This window comes from Myotis yumanensis, unplaced genomic scaffold (assembly GCF_028538775.1).
Source record: "Myotis yumanensis isolate MYYU_CA2020_CCGP unplaced genomic scaffold, mMyoYum1.0.hap1 SCAF_3, whole genome shotgun sequence".
In the NCBI taxonomy this organism is placed as follows: Eukaryota; Metazoa; Chordata; class Mammalia; order Chiroptera; family Vespertilionidae; genus Myotis; species Myotis yumanensis.
Window position 1 is genome coordinate 190338503 of NW_027223754.1, and position 14501 is coordinate 190353003.

The 14501-nt window shown below is 41.5% G+C and overlaps 1 protein-coding gene across 1 annotated transcript; it reads left to right on the top strand.

Moving 5' to 3' along the window:
• The first annotated feature begins 9132 nt into the window (after nt 1–9132).
• Nucleotides 9133–10074, top strand: LOC139005654 (putative taste receptor type 2 member 33). Its single transcript, XM_070407848.1, has one exon. It carries the CDS (start codon nt 9145–9147, stop codon nt 10072–10074), a length of 930 nt encoding a protein of 309 aa, XP_070263949.1. The 5' UTR covers nt 9133–9144.
• The last annotated feature ends 4427 nt before the right edge of the window (nt 10075–14501 follow it).

Below are 14501 nucleotides of genomic sequence, written 5' to 3' on the forward strand. Positions count from 1 at the left end.
TCGTGAATTCTTACTTCATGGTTAATAGAAAGCAGTTAGAACTGTTAGAAAAAGATGCATGTAGTGAAATTAAAGAGTGACAAACATTTAGAATGTATTTTACATACATGTTCCATAAACAGTAGTAAGATTATTATATTTAACGCAATAGGTGAAGCTTAGTAACCAATCAAGTTCTACAATAGGGATGAAGAAGAAAACAAAATGATCATGTTATTTTATTTTATTTTTTTTAATATATTTTATTGATTTTTTACAGAGAGGAAGGGAGAGAGATAGTCAGAAACATCGATGAGAGAGAAACATTGATCAGCTGCCTCCTGCACCCTCCCTACTGGGGATGTAGCCGCAACCCAGGTACATGGCCTTGACCGGAATTGAACCCTGGACCCTTCAGTCCGCAGGCCGACTCTATCCACTGAGCCAAACCGGTTTCGGCTGATCATGTTATTTTAATGCTGTTATGGTTCACTATGCTGTTAGGAAACTTATTTCATACTGCCTTTTTTAAAGAAAAAAAAAAAAGTCATTTTATTTTGTTTTCCCATAAACTGTGTTTGGGCCTCTGAATTGCCAATCATCTCCATCTCACTATCTAAAGATTCCTTTTAAACTTTAGATAAAAATAACTAATAAAAATGAAAAGGCTTACGTTATAAGCTTGGTGTTAAGTATTTTATTCAGTTTTTCCATATAAGATGATTTATAGAAGAACACAAAAGATATGAATTGTAAGGCCTGGTAATACTAAGAGACCACATAAGGGAGTGGTGTTCAATTTCTCCTTGGGAGCCAAGATTAATTACCCCAGCCAGCACAGTATCTCCCTTCTTTGCCTGTTGATAGAGGCTTAAGGAGTCCAAAGTGGTTGGACAGCAGTCTTAAGTTCCAGTTTGATAAAATTGTTGCTATATCTCTGGGTAGAAGTGTTCCTTTGTCCAATGTCCTCCAGGCCAGCAAAACATAAGGTTGTAGGAAGAGGAAACAAATTTTGCTATTGGGTTACTAGGGGCAATAGTGAGTGGTGACACATTTTCACCCCTTCATTCCTGCACTTGTGAATCCTGGTTCCTGGAGAGACAGCACCATTTATTGCATGCTGATTCCAAGCATATAACCTGGAGAACCTTGCTCCAGCCCTGAAAGATATTGCCACTTAATTGGTACCATCACCAAGTCTTCAAAAAGCCATTATACCAGTGGTTCTCAACCTTCCTAATGCTGCGACCCTTTAATACAGTTCCTCATGTTGTGGTGACCCCCAACCATAAAATTATTTTCGTTGCTACTTCATAACTCTAATTTTGCTACTGTTATGAATCGTAATGTAAATATCTGATATGCAGGATGTATTTAGGCGACCCCTGTGAAAGGGTCGTTCGACCCCCAAAGGGGTTGTGACCCACAGGTTGAGAAACGCTGCATTATACCATTCTGTTAAGCTAGCTGCTTCAGGATGCTGGGGAACACAGTTGAGATGAGTAAATTCCATGAGCCTGGGCCCTTTGCCACACCTATCTTGCTGTGAAGTTGGGTCCTTGATCAGAAGCAATGTTGTATACAGTACCTTGGTGGTGGATAAGGTACTGTGTAAGTGCATGCATGTAGCTTTGGCAGAAGCATTGCATTCAGAGAAAGCAAATCCATATCCAGAATAGGCATCTATTCCAGTAGGAACAATACATCTCTTCCATTATTAAAGTAGTCCATCAGGTAACTGGGTGATCAACCCTTGAGAATGGTGCCATATTTGAGACTCAGTGTTGGTGTCTGCTATTGGCACATTGGGCATTCAGCAGTGACCACTTTGTTCCTATTGCTCTGGTTTTGTTGTACATGAGCCCATTGGGTGATACCAGGGTGGCTGAGAAAAGACTGTTATCCACAAACCCCATTATCTTATCTACCTATTTATTAAAATTTGTCTGTGTTGAAGCCACCCTTTGGTGAACATTCATATGGGACACAAATATCTTCACAATTTTTGCCCATTCAGAGAAGTCTGTCCACACACCTCTTTCTTAAATTGCCTTATCACTAATTTCCCAGTCATGTTCCTTCCAAGCTGCTGCCTATCTAGCCAAACCATTGGCCACAGTCCGTGCATCAGTATGTAATTACAGCGCTACCCATTTATCTTCCAAAGCAAAGGGAACACCCAGGTACAATGGTCAGAATTCTGTCACTAGGTGGATTTCCCTTAACCACTGTCATTTGAAGATTTCCCAGAAAGGAGCTGCAGTGCTGCAGCTGTCCACTTAGGGATGACACCTGCATGTTGTACAGAATCATCTGTAAACCAGGCCCAAGACACTTATTCCTGTGTCAACTGACTGTAGGGAACTCTCCATGAGGCCAGAGGTGCAGGCTGGAAAAGAAAGGGCAGTGTAGCAGGAGTGGGGACCATGGGCATTTGGGCCACTTCTTCATGTAACTTAGCGGTGTCATCAGGGCTTGCTTAGGCGTGATCTTTTATATTCCATTTCCATTCACTGATGCGCATGTGCAACTTCATAACTCCGTTAGTCAGAAAACACTCAAGTCATAATGGGCAGTTCAGGTCACATGGTAACTTGGTGGTCCATGGCGAAGTGTTTTATCTCTATGAAGGCCCAGTAGCAGGCTAAGAGCTGTCTCTAGCTCCAGAGGATGGCAAGACTGCTCCAACGACCCAAGGACCTGCACTGTTATTCATCCATAGAGGCCTGTCAAAGGCTGAAAACGCCATCCCTATCTGTCACTAACACTTCATATAAGAGAGTATAGAATCTATTTTATTAATATATTCCAGATGTAGACAAGATTTAATACACAAAAGTAGGTGAAGGTTTTTGTTATGGAATACAGACATACAGAGAGCTGGCTGGTTTGATTGTACCACTTCAGTTTCAGCACAGAATAAATACAGATAGCAAAAATTCACTAGTGCAGATCTGAAAGCACCATAATCCATTCCAGAAGAAGCATATTCTTACACAGACAAATCAACAAACTGAAGACCAGCAAACCTAATTCTGGGGCATTTCTCACCAGATAGAGAAGAGATTTTTCTCTACCAAATAGAGCAAAATAAAATTCTCTATTATTGTCACTGTATTCATTTGCTATTACTGTGTAGCAAATTACCACAAATGTAGTGGCTAAACCCCATAAACACACATATACTATTTCTGTGAGGTTTTTTTGGAGTTAGGAATGGGCAAGCATTAGCTGTGTTTGCTGCTTCAGGATCTTACACAGCTGCAGAGGTTTCGATTATACTGAATTCTTACCTGCACACTTGACTGGAGAAGAGTCTACTTCCAAGCTCATGCAAATTGTTGGCAGAATTCATTTTCTTGCAGTGCTCTGCATAGGTACTTTGTAACATGACTGTTTACTTCTTCAAGGCTAGTAAGAATCTCTCACTCAGGGGAGGCCCAGCATTCTCAAAAGCTTTACCTGATTGCATCAGGCACATGAAGGATAATCTCTCTTTTGATGAACTCAAAATCAGTTGATTTGGGATCTTAATTACATGTACAATCCCTTTATGCTTGCCATATTCTGAAGACTAGGAGTAAGTCATAGGTCTTGCCCACACTGAAATTATATGTGGTATGAACATCTGGGAACAGTAATCATGGAGACCCCTGTAGGATCTGTACACCACAGCTGCCACAAATGAGGAATAATATATTGTCAGTGCACAAATTGAAACAAGAACCAACTTGGTCATGTACATGTTCATGAAAAGACTCCTCTGTAAGAGTAACAGTGCTATTGGTGGGTCTCACTAGTGGTTTTACATCTCCAGAGCATTGAGGGCTGGGCTGACTTTTGGGAGTATTGAAATTGCGTAATGTAACCGTAAATTTACATATATATTTCCCATTCCAAGGCAAAGGTTTTAATTTTCTTGATGGTGTCTTCTCAGGAAATCGAATTCATTACTTTTGTTGTTGTTGTTGTTGTGTGTGTGTGTGTGTGTGTGTTGTGTCCTAGGCAAGAATCTTTGTTTATCCCAAGGTTAGAAAAATATTATATCCTATCTAATAAAAGAGAAACATGGTAATTAGCCGTACATCCGCTACCCTTCCCATTGGCTAGTCAGGGCAATATGCAAATTAACTGCCAACCAAGAAGGCGGCCGGCAGCCATGCACTGTAGCGAACAGGGAGGCTTGCTTGCTCCAGTGATGGCAGACTCCAACATTCCCCGCCTGACTTGCTGGCCTCACAGCTGCAACTCTAAGCAACTATGTTGCAAATATAGAAGCTAAACAAAACCCCAGAAACCCTCTTTAGTCAGCCGGGCTTCAGCCAGCCGGACCGCAACATTGTATCAAATACAGAAGGTAAACAAAGGCCAGAAACCTGCTTTCAGCAGCGGAGGCCTCAGAGCTAAAGCTGGCTCAGAATAAAAAAAAGAAAAAGAAAAAAAGGAGAGGTTGGGAGCTTCAGTCACCCGCCAGCCTGAAAACGGCCCTCAGCCCCTCACCCAGACTGGCCAGGCACCCCAGTGGGGACCCCTACCCTGACCCAGGACACCCTTCAGGGCAAACCAGTCCCCACCTGTGCACCAGGCCTCTATTCTATATAGTAAAAGGGTAATATGCCTCCCGGCACCAGGATCAGTGTGACAGGGGGCAGCGCCCAAGCCCCCTGATCGCCCTGCGGCTCTGTGTGTGACAGGGGGGCGGGGCCACAACCTCCCTATCCGCCCTGCTCTGTTCGTGACAGGGGAAGGTGCCCCAACTCCCTGATCAGCCCTGCTCTGTGCCTGATATGGGGGAGCTCCCCAACCCCCTGATCGCCCTGTGGCTCTGTGTGTGACAGGGTGCAGCGCCCTAACCCCCTGATCGGCCCTGCTCTGTGTGTGACAGGGTGCAGCGCCCCAACCCCCTGATTGGCCCTGCTCTGTGGGTGATAAAGGGCGGCGCCCCAACCCCCCACCCCCCCACGGGCCCTGATCTTTGTGTGACGGGGTAGAGCCATAACCTCCCCATTGGCCCTGCCCTGAGTGTGACAGTGGCGGCGCCCCAATCCCCTGATGGGCCTTTCTCTGTGCGTGACAGGGGGTGGCACCGCAACTTCCCTATCGACCCTGCCTTGAGTGTGATGGGGGCGGTGCCCCAACCCCCCAATCGGCTGTACCCTGAGCGTGACTAGGGGTGGCATCGCAACCTCCCGATTCGTCCTGCTCTGTGCATGACAGGGGGCAGCGCCCCAACTTCCCAATCAGCCCTGCTCTGAGCCTGACCAGGGCTGCACCTAGGGATTGGGCCTGCCCTCTGCCACCTGGGAGCAGGTCTAAGCCAGCAGGTCATTATCTCCTGAGGGGTCCCAGACTGCGAGAGGGCACAGGATGGGCTGAGGGACCCCCTCTCCCCAACGAATGCACAAATTTTTGTGCACTGGGCCTCTAGTATATATATATTCTAGAACAGGGGTGGGCAACCTTTTTGTGAGTGCGTGCCAAAACCAGCAAAATCTCTGACTCAAAATTCTTCTGCATGCCAACCCTAATTTTTTGAGAACATGTTACACCTACTTGATATCTCTTAAGGTGTATGTATGTGAAGAACCTTGAAGAAATAATAAAATTCATTCGAGCGACAAAAACACAGTATACGATGATGATGCAAGAGACATTTATTTTTTAATGTATACATGTTATGTAAAATTATTTATTTATCTAAGATGCACCTACACTGAATTTATCTGAAAATTAAAAAAGTAGATATTAAGAAAAAAATGGTAAATAGAAGATTATAAGAGAGGCTTTCGTGTGCCAGCAAAAGTTACTGGTGTGCCATGTTTGGCACGTGTGCCAGGGGTTGCCCACCCCATTCTAGAAGCTTCATTATATTATCTATATACTAGAGCCCAGTGCACAAAAATTTGTGCACTCAAGGGGGAGGGGGAACACTCAGACCGGCCTGTGTCCTCTCGCAGTCTGGGACCCCTCAGGGGATGACCACCTGCTGTCTTAGGCCCGCTCCCCGGGGGATTGGGCCTAAGATAGCAATCAGACATCCCTCTGGCAGCCCGGCAGCCCTCGGGGGATGTCCACTTGCCAGCAGGGAACGGGCCTAAACTGCAGTCAGACACCCTTAGCACTGTTGAGGAGGCAGGAGAGGCTCCCATCATCACCGCTGTACTGGCAGCCATCAGCCTGGCTTGTGGCTGAGCAGAGCTCCTCCCATGTGAGAGCACCCTGACCACCAGAGGGTAGCTCCTGCATTGAGCGTCTGCCCCCTGGTGGTCAATATGTGTCATAGTGACCAGTCATTCCCAGTCCTTCTGCTGTTAGGGTCAATTTGCATGTTACCCTTTTACTATATAGGATAGAGGCCTGGTGCACGGGTGGGGGCCGACTGGTTTGCCCTGAATGGTGTCCCGGATCAGGATGGGGGCCCCGCTTGGGTGCCTGGTCAGCCTGGATGAGGGGATGATGGCTGTTTGCAGCTGGTCACACCCCCTTCAAGGTGGGGTCCCCATTGGGGTGCCTGGCCAGTCTGGGTGAGGGGCTGAGGGTTGTTTTCAGGCTGGCGGATGAGTGAAGCTCCCAACCTCTCCTTTTTTTCTTTCTTTTTTATTCTGGGATTTATTTACCTTCTATGGCTGTCACTGGAACTGAGAGCCAGCTTTAGCTCTGAGTCTCGGCTCCAGCTCTGAGACCTCGGCTGCTGAAAGCAGGTATCTGGGTTTGTTTGGCTTCTATAATTGAAACACTGTTGCAACTCTAGCTTTGAGGCCCAGCTGGCTGAAAGCAGGTTTCTGGAGTTTTGTTTAGCTTCTATAATTGCAACATTGTTTCTTAGAGTGCAGCTCAGAGGCCAGCAGTGGCAGGCGGGGAACCTTGGCTTCTTCCATCACTGGAGCAAGCAAGCCTCCTGTTCGCTTCAGCTGCCGGGCTGCTGGCCGCCATCTTGTTTGGCAGTTAATTTGCAATCACCCTGATTAGCCAATGGGAAGCGTGTTGGAGGTACGGTTAATTACCATGTTTGTCTATTATTAGATTGGATATGAAAGCCCAATATGCTAACCGCTCGACCAATTGCTATGACATGCACTGACCACCAGGGGGCAGTTGCTCCAACCTGTAGGTTAGCTTGCTGCTGTGGTCTGGCCTATCGGGACTGGGCAAAACGGGGCCAGACACTCCCTGGAGCCCTCCCTCGGTCCCTTCCCAGCCAGCCAGGTGGAGGGACCCCACCCATGCACAAATCTGTGCACTGGGCCTCTAGTCTTTTATATTTAGGTCTATGATTTCCTCAAATTAATTTTATTGTATGGTGTAAAATAAGAATTGAAGTTTAGCTGAACCGGTTTGGCTCAGTGGATAGAGCGTCGGCCTGCGGACTCAAGGGTCCCAGGTTCGATTCCGGTCAAGGGCATGTACCTTGGTTGCGGGCACATCCCCAGTAGGGGCGTGCAGGAGGCAGCTGATCGATGTTTCTCTCTCATCGATGTTTCTAACCCTCTGTCCCTCTCCCTTCCTCTCTGTAAAAAATCAATAAAATATATTTAAAAAAAAAAAAAAAGAATTGAAGTTTATTTTTCCATGCTGTTATTCACTTTCTCAGCAACATTTATTGAAGAATTTTATTATTTCCTATTGAATTGTTTTAGTTCCTTTGTTATAATATAAATACTGAAACAATAATATCCAAGGTAAGAAGCTGATTTTAGCATTAATTAATCATAAAATAAATGTTAACCAGTCATAAAAGAATTAAACAGAGAAAGTCAGACTGAATTTCATATATAGAGAAGTCTAGACTCTCCAGTGGAAACCACAGATCCTACAGAGTCTCCATGATTACTGTTCCCAGATGTTCATACCACATACAATTTCAGTGTGGGCAAGACCTATGACTTACTCCTAGCCTTCAGAATATGGCAAGCATAAAGGGATTGTACATGTAATTAAGATCCCAAATCAACTGATTTTGAGTTCATCAAAAGAGAGATTATCCTTCATGTGCCTGATGCAATCAGGTAAAGCTTTTGAGAATGCATGAGAGAGATTCTTACTAGCCTTGAAGAAGTAAACTTTTTAAGTTTCCAAGGAATATAACATTTGTGAGCATTTATATTAAATATTTAATATGTAAATTTTACATAGACTCAAATGAGAAATTCTATCAAAGCCTTAACTGAGAGTTTTTGACATCTTTTGGTAATGACCTAAAAAGCCTGAATGAAATAAAAGATGGATTTAAACCTAAATGACCTCATTTTTCCATTTTGAAAACTATGGGACAATAATTTCTTTCTTCCATGAGGTGTGTGTGTGTGTGTGTGTGTGTGTGTGTGTGTGTGTGTATACGTATGCTTGTATGCTTATGAGTTTATAAACAATAAGAGTATACTTAAATGTTAGTTATCAGCAACCAGCCCTTAGTGAGTCTTGACCTTCCTGGGGTACCAAGATAACCTTGATGCTTTAGTAGGAAAAGCTTGGATTCTTTCTACATATATCTGACATTAAAAACAAAAAGGGGGATAAATGGTGATGGAATGAGCCTTGACTAGGGGTCGTGAACACACAATATCAAACACACAATATCATATACAGAGAGTATATTATAGAATTGTACACCTGAAACCTATATAATTTTATTAACCAATGTCATCTCAATAAATTCAATAAAAATTTTAAAAAATCTGTGGTGATAATAATCCTATCTATGGCCAAGCTTCGTTGAACAATTGAGCATTCTCTGTGTATTCAACGTATTGGGTTTTTAAATGTTTCTAATGACGAAGTTGATGAACACGAATTATAACGAGGTTAAAGAAAGACAATTGCAAAACAATGAAAGAAGATATGACTATATTTGCATGCTAGCAAATGAGAATTCAGCTTTCACAGCAACACCAGTTATGAGATATTCCAGCCTACAGGAAGGACATAAAGTATTTGAATAGGAGTTCATATAAGCTGTTTGGAACATAACAATGTTTTTCATAAAGAAAGCACTGAGCTCTTCCATTAGCATACCCTGGTGTTTTCCTGCTTCGCATTGGTCATAAAATTGAAAAGAAACAAGTATTTTATGCACATTTAAGATCAGCTGCAAATAGAACTTAAGGTCAAAATATCAAATGAATCACAACCAGTGATATTTGGCTTGGCCTTTCCCCCCGCCTCGACATGATGAGTTTATTCCCGAGCATTCTTTCCACACTAGTTATAGCAGGATTTGTTCTAGGAAACTTTGCCAATGGCTTCATAGCACTGGTGAACTGCATTGACTGGGTCAAGAGACAAAAGATCTCCTGCACTGATGGAATTCTCACTGGTCTGGCAGTGTCCAGAATTGGTTTGCTCTGGGTAATAATATTCCATTGGTATGCAACTCTGTTTAATCCAGCTTTGTATAGTTTAAGAGTAAGAACTGTTGCTGCTATTGTCTGGGTAGTAAGCAACCATTTTAGCCTCTGGCTTGCTACCAGCCTCAGCATATTTTATTTGCTCAAGATAGCAAATTTCTCCAGCCTATTTTTTCTTCACCTAAAATGGAGAGCTAAAAGAGTGGTTCTCATGATACTGTGGGGGACTTTGGTCTTCTTGGTTTTTCGTCTTGCAGTGTTAAGCATAGATGAAGAAATGAAGATGAGTGAATATAAAGGAAACATCACTTGGAAGACCAACTTGAGGAACATTATACACCTTTCAAATTTGACTATATTTACGCTCGTAAACTTCATACCCTTTTCTGTGTCTCTGACAGCTGTTCTGCTGTTAATCCTTTCCCTGTGGAAACATCTCAAGAGGATGCAGCTCAGTGGTAAAGAAACTCAAGATCTCAGCACCAAGGTCCATGTAAGGGCCATGCAAACTGTGATCTCCTTTCTCTTGCTATTTGCCATTTACTTTGTGACTCTAATCATTTCAGTTTGGAGTTTCTATAATCCTCAGAATATACCAGTTTTTCTGTGTTTCCAGGTTTTGACACTTGTCTATGTTTCAGGCCACTCACTAATTCTGATTTGGGGAAACAAGAAGCTAAATCAGGACTTTCTCTCAGCTTTATGGCAGGTGAGATGCTGGCTGAAAGAATGGAAACCTTCAACACTATAGATCAACAAGAGGGAATTCATTTGTGTTCCAGCAAAAATAAAGTGATGGAGCCTGTAACATATTATACTTCCTACTGGTTTTACCACACTGTATATAACTGAACAGTTTTCAAAGATTTGTCTAAGTTTATCAGGTAAAAAAAAAATATATGTGGGTGTATGAAAACTATGAGAAAAAAATGGAAAGAACTTACCTTGAATCATTTTTTTCAGAAAACCAATTTAATTATACACAATACTGCGAGAAATTCCTTAGAATTATAAAGTCATGTGTATTTCACATACATAATCCATGTTATCATGTTGCAGTTGAAAAATTTGTGATCTATATTTATGGATTTTTAAGAGCTGCCAATTTAACTCTGAAAATCATTGTTATTTTTAATTGTAATTTGCACCCCAGTGTGTTTAGATTTCAGTGTTGGAACTCCTAATCTTTTTCATGGTAAGGATATTCAATTCTAAATCATACAGTGAGTATGCTTATTTGGGACAGACTTTATTCCACCGTAAATATTTAATTTCTGGTTAACAGACAGCAACTAGAACTTTTGCCAAGAATTTAGAGTGACAAACATATTTAGAGTAAATCCTAAATTTACTTACAATTCAAGAGTGACATATTTAGCCAAAACTGGTTTGGCTCAGTGAATAGAGCATCGGTCTGTGGACTGAAAGGTCCCAGGTTCGATTTCGGTCAAGGGCATGTACCTGGGTTGCGGGCACATCCCCAGTAGGAGATGTGCAGGAGGCAGCTGATTGATGTTTCTCTCTCATCGATGTTTCTGGCTCTCTATCTCTCTCCCTTCCTCTCTGTAAAAAATCAATAAACTATATTAAAAAAAAGAGTGACATATTTAGAATAAATTCTGTATATGTATACAATAAAGAGTACTAAAAAAATATTTGATTTGATACAAATAGGTGAAAAGCTTAGAAAAATCACATGCTGCAATAGAGATAAAGATGAAAGAAACTTGATTGAGACATTATTGAAAAATTGTTATCAAATTTTATGCTGTTAGGAAATTCATCTTTTTATAGTTTTTGAAGGAAAACTATTGTTGAAGTTGAGGTCTGTTGTCAAATATTTCAGGCTTTTTCTATACCACTCCTGGACTTTATATTTACAAATATTTCCTACATCTTCATTCTTAAATTTACTTTTAAACGTGAGATAAGAAGACTTAGATCTTCCCCATTAAAAAAAAAGATCTCACTGTATGAATAGTAAAGAAATTGTGGTATATAATGCAATGAATCTTTATGCATACATTAAAATGGCATTTATGAAGTCTATATAATAATTATGGGGCTATCTTAAAGACCTGTTTTAAAATAATTGGAAAATGATGAAATCAAAGAAAGTGTGTTTGAAAATTCCTTGATGGAAAGCTCTATTACAAGAAAGTAAGGTACAATCTTGTTCAGCAACTTGAATTCTACATGACTATATTAACTCTTAGGTTATGAAATATGAGCATCTTCTAAAAGTTAAAATAAATCATATCCACATCTGATTTTTTGTGCATATCATTTATCTTCCCCAGTACAATATAAGCCTCAGAAAAGTGATGATCATGTCTATGTTGTTTGCTACTCACTCCCAGGACCTACCAGGCAACCGATACAATAGTTGGTCAAAATAGATGAATGAAATAACTATATTCAGGCTGGGAAACAATGAAAATGGAACTTCACAAAACCTGTAGATTGCATGAATTTCTCGGTTCATGTGACAGGTATATCTGAGAATCATTTCTCAGAGCAAAATTTTGGCTATTACATCATTGTATGGGGGAATATCACTAGAATATAGCCTTGACTCATCCATATTATATGTGTGGAGTGGAGACAAGGTGGGACATCAAAATTAGGTAGCATCTATTACAATAGTTTGAAAAAGGCATATAAAGGATTTTTCTAAATTTGTGTATATATATATTTCTGATATATATATATATTTTTTAAAATATATTTTATTGATTTTTTACAGAGAGGGAGAAGGATAGAGAGTTAGAAACATCGATGAGAGAGAAACATTGATCAGCTGCCTCCTACACACCCCCTACCGGCGATGTACCCGCGACCAAGGTACATGCCCTTGACCGGAATCGAACCCGGGACCCTTCAGTCCACAGACCGACGCTCTATCCACTGAGCCAAACAGGTCAGGGCAATTTCTGATATTTTTAATGATATTTTTCAAGCTGAGTATTGCATATATAAAAATGATATCTGACTTATTAAAATTGAGTTCATAATTGCTTTACTAACTCAGCTGCCCTACTAAAATGTTATTTTATATACAATATTTTCTGTATCTTTTCTACATAAACTTTTGTTTTTATTATCTATTTTATTGAAATATATTTGACACATCACATTGTGTAAATTTAGTCCTCTAAATAAGCTTTTTATTATAATACTAGTGGCCCAATGCATGAATTCATGTACATTGAAAGGAAATTAATTAGAAGAAACATTTTAATGTCATTATTCGCCCTTTCTTTATAATAGAAGTGTCAACCAAATTTACAATCGACAATGACAGATGGAAACACATGAGTGCGATTGGTGCCAGCGAGAGCTTTATATGTATTGCATATGCACAAGTCAAATTAGCCTTTTATAGATATAGAACAAACTTGATTATTTAGATCTGCTTTCTGATTTAGTTAAACTTTTTCCAGCCCAGTGAAGCACCCCAACTTCACTTTCAGGTAATTGTCAGGAACACAGCAGTAAATATCAACACAAAGCAGATTATTGTAGATTATGCAGGGAGAACAAAGGGTAAAATATTTAACTGCAACGGTGTTTGACTATATTCTGCACAGTGAGAAAACCTGAAGTCATTTTCAAGGTTCACCATTTCTTACTTCTTTTCAGTCGGGTCAACTTTCAAAGCTTTCTAAATCTCCATTTTCCGGCTAATGAAAAGAAAATAGGATTCCATCGAGTCTCCTATCTACCTACTCCAGGACTTCTGTGAGGATCAAATGAGATGAGGCATAAGAAAATGCTTCACAAACATTTGGTTACAGTGTAAAATGTTTCCACCTGGCTATAAAGCAAGTCGTGTTCCTGGCCTGAAGAAACTCCAAGGAGGCTAGTTGCTAGGGAGAAGAAGCTGGGCATTGCTATGAAACTCCAAGGAGGCTAGTTGCTAGGGAGAGGAAGCTGGGCATTGCTATGTGACGTCATTACCCAGACAGACACTTAGCGTATTAGCTATATAAAGTCACTTAAAGTGAGCTAATAACAGTTGTACAATTCAATGAACACCTTAGCCTGGGGCCTCTAAAGCCAGAATCAAGGTATAGGGATTAAAGTGATAACATTTATTTGGGATGGCATCCGAAGCAGCAATAGGAAGCACATGTAAAAATGAAGCAAGAGAAGATATAGAATGATGTGCTGTGGTACATTACTCAGATGGCTGCCACCTTACGATGTGTTGAGAGACAAAATGATGGCCAGCAATTGGCACACAAGACTTTTTGGGGAGGGTTACAAGGAGGAACCATATGCAATATTAGTCCATGGAGGAGGAAGAGGAGAGAGAATGCACACTTTGGGCTCTCTCATGTCTCCTATTTCCCATTGGCCAGGTTTTATCCAAAGCAGAAATAACATTTCTGTTCATCTAGCCCCTTGATGGCCATTTAGAAAGTCAGATCTCATGCTCCACAATGTGGTGTTGTATTCAAGTCCAAAATGGACAGACGATCTGGCTCAGGCAGGGTATTGACTGAAAGATTAGGAGATGGTCTAGGGCAGAGGTCGGCAAACTGCGGCTCGCGAGCCACATGCGGCTCTTTGGCGCCTTGAGTGTGGCTCTTCCACAAAATACCGATTTCTGCGCATGGGCCACGAAGTTTCTATCGCACTGTACGTGCGCGCCCGCACGTGGTATTTTGTGGAAGAGCCACACTCAAGGGGTCAAAGAGCCGCATGTGGCTCACGAGCCGCAGTTTGCCGATCACGGGGGAAAGCCGAGAAAGCACACACATTTGTGTCTAAACAGCTCACCTCTTGTGCCACTCAGATGTACGCATGCCCTCCAATCATCAGGAATTTTCATTGGTTTTTTGAATGCATGTCTTGTGCAGTTGTGGGGCCTTGAATATAACGGAGCTCCATGCTTGGTTTAATGCTGTGCCCTTCCCGTTTTGTTTTTCAAACAGAAGGTAGTCCTCTGCCTATGAGGAGATGGCCTTGCACTAACTCACCAGGGGTTTGCTCTCCCAGTCTCCCTTGGGACTTGTCAGCAACATGCAGAGTGTCTGTGCCTCTACAATTGTGTCAATTTTAACCTTTTTCAGATTTTAAAATAAGAAATCTGTAAAATGTCAGATATATGTGTAGGTATGTAACACAAAGTTACTAAAAATAGGACTTTATAATTTATACACAAAATATTCC